The 12,981-nt window shown below is 40.7% G+C and overlaps 3 protein-coding genes across 3 annotated transcripts; 1 reads left to right on the top strand and 2 right to left on the bottom strand.

Moving 5' to 3' along the window:
• Positions 1-213: 213 nt before the first annotated feature.
• On the bottom strand, positions 214-2,221 carry LOC135485276 (signal recognition particle 14 kDa protein-like). The gene is made up of 5 exons (XM_064767131.1): positions 2,171-2,221; positions 1,961-2,045; positions 1,310-1,425; positions 958-990; positions 214-635 (listed from the first exon to the last, which is right to left on the bottom strand). Exons 1-5 carry the CDS (start codon positions 2,192-2,194, stop codon positions 540-542), a joined length of 354 nt encoding a protein of 117 aa, XP_064623201.1. The 5' UTR covers positions 2,195-2,221; the 3' UTR covers positions 214-539.
• LOC135485275 (SUMO-activating enzyme subunit 1-like) lies at positions 2,210-6,318 on the top strand. The gene is made up of 9 exons (XM_064767130.1): positions 2,210-2,511; positions 2,843-2,954; positions 3,329-3,388; positions 3,641-3,900; positions 4,210-4,309; positions 4,644-4,749; positions 5,072-5,216; positions 5,540-5,609; positions 5,777-6,318. The coding sequence occupies exons 1-9, from the start codon at positions 2,417-2,419 to the stop codon at positions 5,864-5,866; spliced, it is 1,038 nt and encodes a 345-aa protein (XP_064623200.1). The 5' UTR covers positions 2,210-2,416; the 3' UTR covers positions 5,867-6,318.
• A 1,081-nt stretch (positions 6,319-7,399) lies between these two features.
• On the bottom strand, positions 7,400-11,095 carry LOC135485274 (damage-control phosphatase ARMT1-like). Its single transcript, XM_064767129.1, has 5 exons — positions 10,928-11,095; positions 9,899-10,004; positions 9,287-9,522; positions 8,815-8,974; positions 7,400-8,590 (listed from the first exon to the last, which is right to left on the bottom strand). Exons 1-5 carry the CDS (start codon positions 10,963-10,965, stop codon positions 7,841-7,843), a joined length of 1,290 nt encoding a protein of 429 aa, XP_064623199.1. The 5' UTR covers positions 10,966-11,095; the 3' UTR covers positions 7,400-7,840.
• Between the last annotated feature and the right edge of the window lie 1,886 nt (positions 11,096-12,981).

The raw sequence follows: 12,981 nt of genomic DNA, 5'->3' as shown, positions 1-12,981 counted from the left end.
TTACAAAGCGACCTGATGCCAATCTTGGCCAAAGGCTAAAGGATACTTTTCCTGCAATGCAAACCTTCCTCTGTAGACTATTTACTGGATGGAAATAGTGGAACCTCCAGCACAGTCATTTCATCAAGAAGAACAACTCAATACTAAGGGTCCTCAATTTGGCAATAACTTGGATGGCATGCTTGGTAATAAGTAATATTCTTAAATCTAGAATTTAAGTTAATGGGTTTTATTTGGATGATAGGCTATGATACTATATACATCATGACACAAACACACAAATAGCCAAACACAGGCTCCATGCAATTCGTAGTCACAACTTGAAGAGACAATCTACATGCCACATGCTCAGAATAACAATGAAGCCTTTTCACCAATGATCTCCTTTGTGCCATGAAATCAGTGGTATCAAAATGAAAATAAAATAGAAAAGGTAACGACAACATCTCACAATTGTTTCATATCAGGAAATATTGGTGTGAAAAGACTTCACTGTTTGGAATAGAAACAAACACTTTCCACACGAGTCCACATTGTCTCTAAGTTGCCTTGGCTGTCTTTACTTTTCCTTTGGCAGATTTCTTTTCCTTCTTTTTCAGTCCATCTATATTGCCTTTGAGTAAATTGGCATATGCCTGAAAAAGAGCAAACACAGCTGTTTGAATTCCTTCAATATCATGCTCTTCATGAAGACTAGATTACCCTTACAGATTTAACAACATCACATGATGATACTCTTGTAATAATGACCTGTGAGACTAAATATCTCTTCTGATTTCCTTTTCAATCGGGCTGACAATCCCACCCAACCCCCCTCCCCACTCTAAGATCAAAATCACCACCAGTAGGAAGAATGTTGGATCTGATTGAGCAAAGAATTCTTCACTACTTTACTGGCAAATATGGACTGTCTCATTATGCCCCCTGTAGTCTGAACACGTGACGTGCTCAACTCACCATTTGAAATTTGTTTACATCTTTTTGTCCAACCTGAAAAGTAGAATACAAAAATGGTAATACTAATTCTGTTCACTGGAAGCGACATTTCCTGCAAAACAAGGCAACAGCTCATCACAAGTAAAAAGTATTTGTATGACCTTGTCTTAGTTCAAAGGTATCTGTACTGAATAAGTTTACACAATACACGGCAAAGTTTTGATAATTCACACTAATCTGTATCATCCAGAATACAATGGAATAGCCAAGCTTTGCCGGAGGTAGAACTTGCCCTGATTTCCTAAGGATGGATAGGACTAGGGCAACAGCAACACCTGAAACTGGCCAAATAAAGAACCAGACCAATACTTACAACTGTTGATAGTTTCTTGTTTCCTAAGGATGCTCTAATCAAACATTTGTACTCAACAGGTTCATGATGGTGCTGTGATTTGGATGCCCTTGGCTTTGGTTTGGTTCGCCCATCATCTGAAACGAAAGAAGATCCTGATAAAATCCGTAGCGGGAGACGAATTGGGACCTGATAATACTGATGTTCTGACGTCAAAACAAGTGAATTTTGAGGAAAGTTGCATTCGCGAGAAGCCGCATCATTATCATCAATGTTAGGCCCCCTAGTTGCTGGCATGGGAACGAGTTTACAATCCCCGATCACACCCCAAAAAAAGGTCATCGGTTGACTAACTAAGCACCACTGTTCAATGGATTTATAGTTGAATGCGATCAAACTACGTCATTTCCGATCGGGGATTCTAAAGTTTAGCCCTGGCATGCTGGTGAGTTGTGTCCCGGCCCCACCAGTGGCACCACTCCACCAGCCAGCAGCTAGGCATACTCCACTGAGCCAGGTCACAAACAATGACAAACCAATCCCGTCGATCCCGGGCCCAGCCATCGTAGCTACCTGTCTTCATCGCAGTCGTGACTATAATGTGGTGCTTACAATGTCATGCTTGATGCTGCTCAGTCTGTAAAAGGCCAATAATTATAACAGAATACCTACATCTCTTCATGGTCATACTGATGGATCCGCATCCAGCTGGCAGATTTTTCTGTTTTTGGAAGAGCCTCGTTAGCTCACTCAAAAACTGAAATAGAAATTGAAAAAGTCAACACTGTCCTATTCTACTGAATCAGGGTAACAAGAAGCATATGTGTGAGAAATCTGAAAGCAAAAAAGTGAACCAATGGCAGGTATTAAAGGGAAACTTACAGCATCACTTTCTAACAAAACCATTTTGTTTTACCGGAAGTCAAGCATGGCTCAAAATAAAGTCTCACGCAGCGAAAATAATTATTCGTGGAAAAATGTACGTCAAGTTTTCTTAACTTTGAGCAAGAATGTTAGTTTTCCGAATCGTTCGTAGATGGCAGTTTTGTGCATCCTGCAATTTCCAAACTATTTTGAACTAGTTTTTCCTCAAAAATATTTAGAATCGAGGCACTTATTCAGTCAAGAATGGTAGAGGAACGTGAAATAGAGAACATCACGGAAGATGAAGCCGCTCTTTATGACCGCCAGATTAGATTGTGGGGTTTAGATGCCCAGAAAAGGTCATTGTCATTTTCTATCCTCATCTATTCGCTATTCTAGCCATTGCCTGCATGTTTGGGGCGCCAAATGTGACATAATTTCTTTTCGTATTTCAAGCATTATGTGTTTTAAACTAATTTCCCTTCTGCTTCAGGTGATAAATTGCTAATGAAATACACTGTCCTAGACCTACCTATAGCCTTTGTCTTTGAACTTGCTCTTTAAAAGTGTTTCTATTCTACATTACAACTAAAAATACTACACTACAGACCAGACCACTGGCCACTGGCACTGCAGTACGAGTATTATCTGAATCTCTGAAATGTTTACTACTTTTCCTTCTTATTTCAGGTTGCATGCAGCAAATGTGCTACTCATTGGTATGAGTGGACTTGGGGCTGAGGTTGCAAAGAACATTGCCTTGTCCGGAATCAAATCCCTCACTTTACTTGATGACAATGAGGTAAGAATATGGCAATCATTGTATCAATCAATTGTTGGATCAGATAAGTCAATGGGTAGTCGTGCAATCTTCAAGATCAAAGAAAAAGCCTTGCCATTGGTTACCAAGTGGTCGACTGGTGATGGTTAACTACCTACCGGTACTGAGAGATTGTGTCAAGCATCTTGTGATGAAAGGAATCATAGCCCTGGAAACTTGAGCAGCCATTTACAGTCACTCTGCCACTCTGCATTGTGGAGATGAGGAAGAACAAATCATTCTTTTATTCTTAATCTGAGAAATGATTTAGTGTGAAAGTACTGTGGATGAAGAATGACTGAATACTTAAATATTGCTGTTGATAATTAATATTTAGTTTTCCACTTGTTTTATAGGTAACAGAAGAAGATGCAGGCTCAACATTCCTTGTGTCAAGAGAAGATGTTGGAAAAAATGTATGTTGACATCCTCAGTCTGAAATGGAATGGATTTTCATATTAGAAATTTGGTATGGATATCCATATGAACATATTGACAGAATAGTGGTTCGATCAGCTTGGTCATTATGGATATCCATATGAACAAATTGACAGAATAGTGGTTCGATCAGCTTTGTCATTGCCTTCAACCTTATTCGATGATGATGATGATGATGATAAGTTCCAAAACCTAGTGGTTGTCATATCATGATATAAATTTACTTTCAGAGGGCTACAAGTTCTTTAGAAAATGTTCAGAAGTTGAACCCTATGGTGAAGGTTTCAGCATATACAGAGAGTGTCGATGCTAAAGCTGATGAGTACTTTGAACAATTCCACGTCATCTGTGCGACCTGTTGTTCCGAGGAGACACTGCTGAGACTAAACAGGATCACCCATAGGAGTAATATCTTGTTCTTTGCTGGACAAGTGTTTGGATTTTATGGATTTGCCTTCACAGATCTCAATGATCAACATGAGTATGCTGAGTAAGTTGATATTTGACACTTTCTGATAATGTACTAGTCAGTTGGATGACCAGAACATAATAACTGGTCAGAGAACTTAAATATCCACACAAGCCTGGGGCAGAGGCTGGCCTGAGCACTGCGACCAATTGAATTTGAACACACAGTGATGTTACCCTCTGTTGACCCGGTTTCCTCTTACACAAAATCACAAGGACATCATTGGCTCTAAACAGTATAAACTCTTGGTCTTTTATCATTATATGTTGATTGTGATGTTGGTAGGACCCAAACTGCTGTAACTTAACATCTTATTGCACTTTTTTCCAGAGAGGTTGTTGTGAAGAAGAAGCCTGAAGAAGGAAATGAAGATGGTGAACCAAGTGAGAAGAAGAAGAAGGCTGAGAATGAAACACAAACAGTTAAAAAAGTAGGTGTCTCACTTATTAAAGGGGGACTACAGGAAGGAGCTACTGGGTCAAATTGGTGGTCTTCGTGTGACTTATATGCACAGGGCACCAGGTTGTCTTCTATTCAACAATATATTTCTCTATAGCATGGAAAGCTATGTTCTGTGAGATATATGAGACGTCCCCATGAGCAGCTTGTGCCCATTCATTTGGTTATTGAGACTTGTGAGAGTCTCTAACCAGATATCATTTGATAATCATCAAGATTAGTAGCATCGCAATCCTCATGTCTGGGCAGGTTTCAACTGCTCCAATCCAAACCTAATGTCATTTTCCAATGATTGGTTTTTCCAGACTATGGCCTTCACGAGACTGGAGCAAGCCCTGAATGTTGACTGGGAGAAGGACACCAATAAGAAAATTCTCAAACGGCTTTCTCATGTTTATCCTATGACACAAGGTAAACAATCTGAATCACAAAGTCTTTTTAGTTCACTTTGACTAAGCCTTGTACATATAATGTAGAGAGACAAAAAGTTATTAGAAAAACACCCCACCTAGTAAAAAAAGGTTATTTTGAAAAACAGACAGATTTGGTGACTGGGGTCGGCCCAGATTAGTCATGTAATATTTCTACTAATTCAAAATGGATTTCTAAAAGTGCTTCTTCAGGTTGTCTTCTGAATGGCATAGTAATCTTCAGTTGATGAATTCTGCAATCTCCTGTCACCTTAACAAATCAGATGAAGATAAAGACATGTTGCTACTGGTTACTATTTCAGTGTTCCTGCGCTTCCGAGAGAAGGAGAAGAGGTGGCCTGCAGCGAAGACAGCTACAGAAGATAAGACAACTTTGACTAATCTACAGCTGGAGGTCTTAGAGAAGATGAATTTGGCACCTGAAAAATTAGGTGAAGAGTTTGTGAAGTAAGTATGCAGACCTTTAAAATCTTCTTAAAATTGTGCAAGTGACTTGATATTTCTTGTCTACTGATCCCAACTTGAAAGTGCCTTGATCACAATTATATACATGTATATTGGTTTAGTCTTCTTGCATATTGGAGTGGAAGAAAGGTTTATGTGTCTGTAATATGGGTTGGTAATATTCACACCCTAATCAGCAACATCATATCATCATGCACTTTTTCATATGAATTGATCATTGATGTGTAAATTGGGAGACAATTTCACATTTGATATGTTGATCAAGTAACTCCACAGAAGCTAAAAGGTATTTCTTTTTCCTTAAGTTACAGTATAGCAGAACTGAGTGCGGCATGTGCTGTGGTGGGAGGCTTAATGGCACAAGAAATCATCAAGGTGAGCAGTGATAAATCATGAGTATTGAGAAGAAGATTTGATCAGTTTAGATTATTGAAAAGTTCTGGATTCACCTCGGAGGTGAAGAAGACGGGAAGTATCACCAAATGGCCCCGAGCAATTGGTCTATTTGCAACAAAATTCAAATTTGTTTTCTCTGTTTCCAGGCTGTCTCCCAGAAGGATGCCCCATTGAATAACTTCTTCCTTTTTGATGGCAGGGAAGGCTGTGGAATAGTAGAACATCTTGGATACTGACTCTGTGATCTCAGTCAATCCGACTCTGTGGACTAGGATTGTCCAGCTGGAAGGCTTGATTCACAGTGACATGGAACTGTATGTCCAAATACAAAGACTCTCACTGCATGGTGTGAACATGTACACTTGCAGTGAATACATACATACATGAAGTGATTGGCTTTGTACCATTAAGAAACTTACTTACAAACTGTTGTTGGAATACATGTACATGTACATGTATTGTCTTTGAGAAATGCACAGTACTGGACTGATATGTGCTTGGGTACAATTTCCAGTTAACACGAATATTTTGGACTCATTCTTCAATCGTACCCTCCAAATAACTGGTTGAGAACTTTTTTTGTGGTCACTGGTTCAGTCAGTTCAATAGTGTAGTCACTGCCATTGTCATTCTAACGTCATTTTGTACAATCAAATTTTACAATAAAGTAAGAGATTAAATGATGTTACTTTGCTGAATCATTGATGTACTTTCTATTAAACTTGTCGAAGACGATAATCCTCAAAATCCATGGCATTGGTCATATACATTCCCGTGACTATTTGAGGACCATATGCCATCAGAACACTTCCCTCCTCTTGATAAGGTAACACTTTAATGACACTGCCTTCTGGAACCATTCCAATGGGCATCAAGCTGAAGTCCCCATGTGCTCCTTAAAGATGGTCACGACAATCGTGATGTACTTGGGTATCATACTTTTGTCCAAGTATGGAACTTGGTGCAGAAGAACAGAGACCCTTTGTAATGGATAGAGCTGCAGTCTCAACGTGCTCTTGAAGACAGTCACATCAAGCACGGTGGTTCTTGGTGCAGAGGGACAGCATAAAGACTCCTTGCAATGGATAGAGCTGCAGTCTCAACGTGCTCTTGAAGACAGTCACTTCAAGCATGGTGGTTCTTGGTGCAGAGGGACAGCATAAAGACTCCTTGCAATAGATAGAGCTGCAGTCTCAACGTGCTCTTGAAGACAGTCACATCAAGCACGGTGGTTCTTGGTGCAGAGGGACTGCATAAGGACTCCTTGCAATGGATAGAGCTGCAGTCTCAATGTGCTCTTGAAGACAGTCACATCAAGCATGGTGGTACTTGGTGCAGAGGGACAGCATAAAGACTCCTTGCAATGGATAGAGCTGCGCGCAGTCTCAATGTGCTCTTGAAGACAGTCACATCAAGCATGGTGGTACTTGGTGCAGAGGGACAGCATAAAGACTGCAATGGTACATGGTACAGAATGTCAGCATCAGAGGCCTTTGCAATGAATGTAGAACAGCAGTGCCCTTGTAGGATATCCTCACAACCATCCAGACGCCTGATCCCACCACAACCAAACACAAGTTGCGGCTTGCTCATATGCATATATGCCCTCTAGTGGGAGACAGATGAATATTAACCCTTCTTTGTTCAATCCAAACTTGAGAGAAAATGCATCAAGCATTTTTGTGTCTCAAAAGTTGTGTCAAACAACTTCCTCTCTCAAGGACTCGATCACAACCACATTCATTATTTATGAAAAGTCAACTCCTAGGTAATTATTTGATGCATAATTTATTAAAATAACCCAAAATGATATAATTTTTACGGACAATACATTCGACAAGAGAAGTTTTAAATCTCCGTGCAAGAGTAAAACAGAGAAAAGGAGAATATGTACATGGTTTCTAGACCATAATTGCACAACAACATTGGGAAAGATGTCATGTCACAAACAGTGGGGGTGTCAAAGAAGGGGCAGATTCCATGACACCATTTAGTGGTGAACCCCTGACTGGCAAAAGGAGCCACTCAGGTCAAATCTCCGTGATGACAAAACATGGCAGCCGCCTGGAGTCAGAATAGCTATTGATTTCAGAAAATATACATATATGAGCACCATGGTTTTGGAATGTTCTAATCAGTTACTGAGCACATTGTACAATTAACTAGCAGACTACATGTAGATTCACTACCACAAAGGGAAATAAAATTCCTTACAACACTAGTGAAGAAAACTGAATGACGGCATATTCTCCTGTGACCATCCAGTTTTCATTGGCTGCCCGGCATTCCTCTGCTTGTCCTGGCTTCAATCCGACCTGGACATCAGCCTTGAGGGTCCGCAGAGAAACCACGGGTGCCGGGTGAAAACCCTGCAAGGCCACATCAAACCTAGTTGTTGTGTCCCATTGCCGATCACCAGTTAATTTCCTATAGTTCAGATCACCTTTCAGGATAACAATCTTTGCTTTTCCCAGTTCATTATAAAGTTCTGGCATAGCCGACTTCATCAAACTATAGTCATGAGGTAAAGTCCAGAACAGATGCTCTGTAAACACAAAACTGCCTTTCTCCAATCTCTCCTGCCACTTGTTTCCAAAGTACACCAGTGTGGAATTATCTGATTTTGACAAAGCTTTCATTGTCCAATCTAGATCATGTTGTGTCACATCAGAAACAAACCAAGGCATAGCTTTTCCATGTAGATATATCACATTGGCAAAGTTTGATGCCAGTAGAAATTCTGCTAACACTAGATCACCAATGAGTTCGAAACCTGCGTTGTCTAAAATGATGTCAATGCGGTTGCTGTTGGGTCTCTGGATGGTTTGCCAGGTGTCTTGGGAGTTGTCCACCAGGATGTTAGGTCGAAGAGAGTCTAACTGAACCAGTGGATTCACATCCTGAGTCCTTTCTTCCAGGCTTGAGATTGAGAGATCAACCTTATTGCCCCAAAGTGACACCTGAAAAGACAACAGGTAAAGAAAAATTACGCACTACATGTACCTCAGCAGAGCAGCTCAATAGGTTATCAATCTGCTCGAAGTACAACATATCCTGAGAAAATCTGTTTTTGATAAACTTAAGTCATGAATATGTCCTCAAAGTACTATTACTGAACTGTCAATAAGCCTTTTGGTTCCAACAGAGTCTTTTCAGTCAGAATTTCTGAGATTTACATGTTTACCTGAAGGAGGCGGTAAAAAGTCGTCTTCAACTCTGAATCCTTCATGGAAGTTTCGGTGATTGTCTTGAGATGAGCAAGGAGAGTAACTATAGCATTTTCCGACCCACAGAAACTGTTTTCTTTCTGAGCTCGAAATGGATCGATACTGGACACCAATGGGCTGAAAAAGAACATGAACTTACTGAAGGGCTTAAACATAAATATGAGAAAAAAGGTCATTCAGTCATGCAGAATGGCCATTGCATGAGTTTTGGGATGTCTTTTAACCAACTTTTTGCCAATTCTACAATAACCTTCAGGTCAGTAATTTTTGGAATGATGAAAAATTCCTTTCATCGACACCAGCATTGATCCAAACCATATTTGCAATCAACAGTCGTCTTTTAACATTTACCCTCAATAGGCAGGCAATATTAGCATTGTAACTCATCGACAAACAGCTGGGTTGCAAATCAGTGGTTCAGAATCTTACCTCAAGTTAAAGGCTTGTTGGATTCTCCTGTACATGTAACACTCTACATAAAGCCAAGGATCACAGAACCAGGATGGTGGCGAGCCTTTACTCTCAGACTTTTCCTGAAGGTAACTGTTCCAAATTGACACATCCTCACCATCCTCAGTCAGAGGAATCAAGGGTTTGTCTGTCTGCATTTCATTCCTCAACTTAGCAAGTCTCCCAGCAATTACTTTTAGCTCATCGACTCCTTCCTGCAATAAATGTTGTGTTCATGTGTAATATATTCCTGAACGAAATTGGAATACAAGTAGATAATACTGCAGTTGAGATGATACTAGTATAATGGATCCGTTGCGAAACATGTTCCCTTTTTCTCTTAAGTAAATTCATAAGCAGTTTGATCACTTTTCTTGTGATTACCTGGCTTTATATCAATTATTGTTTCTTCACTCCATTTTTTTGGAAAACTTCGGATGGGTTTAAGATATTCCCAATCCTTTTGCATCTCAGGAGGCAGATTACCCTCCTATTTGATCATGCCACAATAAGCTGACTTTGCCGAGGGCGGGCAAGGAAAGGATTGTTTACATTGATTGACTAGACTGCAGAATAGAATCAAAAATTTACCTGTCCATGAGATTCAGCTATTTGAATCTTCATACGGTACACCATGTCAATCACCTTGGTCAGAATGATAGGAAGGCGATCTTTGATGGTTTTGTAGGCGAAGGAGCTGAAAAAAATCCGATAAGAAAAATAGTAAAAACTACTTCTGGGGAAACCCTTTTTCACAGTTATTTAATAATGATCACCGTGATCACCGTGCCAACGACGGGTTGAATAACCAAACTGTAGGTAGTCGAATGAACCATCGACGCATATTGGCTGAGACAATCGGATTTACGCCTTATATAGGCCTACGTCGATTAAGGATATCAGAAATACCGCGATGATCATGATGAAAGCATGTGGAAATGTACATTTGCATATCAAAGAACCCGGAAAAACTATGTGCAAATTTTATAAAAATTTCACATAGTCGTAGCGTTTTTCGGCACCACCCATCATCATCATCGATTCATGCCATAGCATAGGCAATACGACAATCAAGATGTACAGACCGGGGGAGCTGGCTGTACGTACCCATAAGTCTTTGCGGTAGTCTCGCGCGTACCGGATATAACCTATCAAGCTTTTCTCCTTCAGAGAAATACTGCGTTGCGCTCAACTGCCAATTATGCATTAGTCTGGTGGACACGAGGTTGGCCTTAAACTTGCTTGAAATCGAAAATTTGGACAACACACGTGTACTACAGCGCAAACGGCAGCATTCTGACATATAGAAACATGTGGTCTGATTCTATTTTTACTTGTCATTTAGTGATCACGCGTCCAACCTCGTATGCAGGGTAATGTGGCTTTCTCATTGGTCGAACGTTAATTTTGTTCACAGCCTTATAAGGCACTTGAGCGCAACGCAGTATTTCTCTGAAGGAGAAAAGCTTGATGGGTTATATCCGGTACGCGCGAGACTACCGCAAAGACTTATGGGTACGTACAGCCAGCTCCCCCGGTCTGTACATCTTGATTGTAGTATACTAAGGCATAGGTCTAGGATACCCGATTGGCCGTGCCAAAAACCACAAATATATTTACCTAATAAACTTAGCAGAAAGAGATTCAGGTAAAGCCATCTTGTCTACCAGATGCTATCAGTCTTCGATATCAATGAAATTCAGTTTTTGCTCATAAAAATCTATTGTTTGAGATGAAAAAGTAGATTTGAGCAGGAGAATATTTTACGAAAGTCAACAGGAAGTGCCCAACAACACCGCAGAAATTATTGAATGCCTGCACATCTGAAAAATAATCCTTTAGGCCTATAAATATTCAGTTTATTTAAATGTTCACATCTTAATTGACAAATTGGCTGTATTATATTGTGCATTTAAAAAGTCATGGTGGCGAAATGTAATGTATAAATTTTATTCAAAGAGCTGAACGTATGAAACCTAGAAATGATAATTTTTGTATTATTACGCCAGCTATGCCATGCCATTCTCCAAGCGTCGTCAATGGTGGTCGTGTAAATTGCCGGGTACCCTCCCCCTAACATTTACAAGTATTACTTGTATTTATGTCACTTGTATCTTAAGGTCTCCTATTAATTGCCGATAAAATATGACATCAGCACTAAGCATGCTAAGTTTTTATGATTCGATATCATGTTTACGCTTTGATCACATTCCCGCGATTGACCCACATCGGCCATTTTTGCCAAGAGGACGAACAGCTTACAAAACCAAGACCCAAGACCCAAGACCGACAAAACCAAGACCCCCCCACCTACAAAACCAAGACCTACAAAACCAAGACCCCCACCTTCAAAACCAAGACCTACAAAACCAAGACCCTTGTTAGCTCATGCCAGTGATGTGCTATTTTTTATTAATTAGTGGCACAAGTCTCTTTTGAACAACGAGGAAAAAGTATTTTGAATGAGTGTTCAGACAAAACGTTTTTCACCCAGGTAGATGGCAAATAATACATCCTGCATGTAGGGTATGTACGGTTAAACCTCGCATGGCTACCTGGAGTCGATGGAGAGAAATTAAACTAGTTATACCGCCTGCTGAGACAGATTCACGGCATCATAAGCTGTAAAGTCAACAAGCAGTGGACTTCAAACACCTAGAGGTCAACCACCCTTTTATGTTTATCCACCACATACATGATGAGCTGGTAAATTTGTGCCCAGAACTATATCTGTTACAATGATTAATTTGTTTACACGGTGCTTTGGTGAGGGGAGGTTTGGTTCTCTTTGATCCCAAGGGTACTCCTATTAAACTAGGTCAAGATAGTAAAGCTTACATAACATCAAAGTCATATCATGAGAAGTCAAGGACACATCTCTCTCATCATGTTGTCAACACGGTGGAGCAGCCAGGACTGATTCGGCCTGGCTGTGACTGCCTCATCTCTCTCACCATGTTGACAACTTGGCAGAGCAGCCAAGACTGATTTGGCCTGGCTGTGACTGTCTCATCTCTCTCGCCTTATTAACAACTAGGCAGTGCGGCGAAGATTGATGCGGCCTGGCTGTGACTGTCTCATCACTCGCATCATGTTGTCAACACGGTGGAGCAGCCAGGACTGATTCGGCCTGGCTGTGACTTCCTCATCTCTCTCATCATGTTGTCAACACGGTGGAGCAGCCAGGACTGATTCGGCCTGGCTGTGACTTCCTCATCTCTCTCACCATGTTGACAACTTGGCAGAGCAGCCAAGCCCTTTTTTGCCTGGCTGTGACTGTCTCATCTCTCTCATCATGTTGTCAGCACGATGGAGGAGCCAGGACTGTCAAACAGTTGTGTGAGCTCACTAGAGCTTGCACTTACATAATAGTGTAAAACTAAAAATTTATATAATATATATATGTAAATAAAACCGTCATCGGATGCGCATCCGATATGCCACGAGATCCTTTACCGTCAATTCCCTTACCGTCTTCGGATCCGATATGCCACGAGATCCTTTACCGTCAATTCCCTTACCGTCTTCGGATGCGCATCCGATATGCCACGAGATCCTTTACCGTCAATTTCTTTACCGTCATCGGGTGCGCATCTGATATGCCACGAGATCCTTCACCGTCAAATTCCCTTACCGTCTTCGGATGCGCATCCGATATGCCACGAGATCCTTCA

Source organism: Lineus longissimus, chromosome 3, assembly GCF_910592395.1.
Source record: "Lineus longissimus chromosome 3, tnLinLong1.2, whole genome shotgun sequence".
In the NCBI taxonomy this organism is placed as follows: Eukaryota; Metazoa; Nemertea; class Pilidiophora; order Heteronemertea; family Lineidae; genus Lineus; species Lineus longissimus.
The sequence above is the reverse complement of the archived record's forward strand: the minus strand, read 5'-3'. Positions and strand labels throughout refer to the sequence as shown.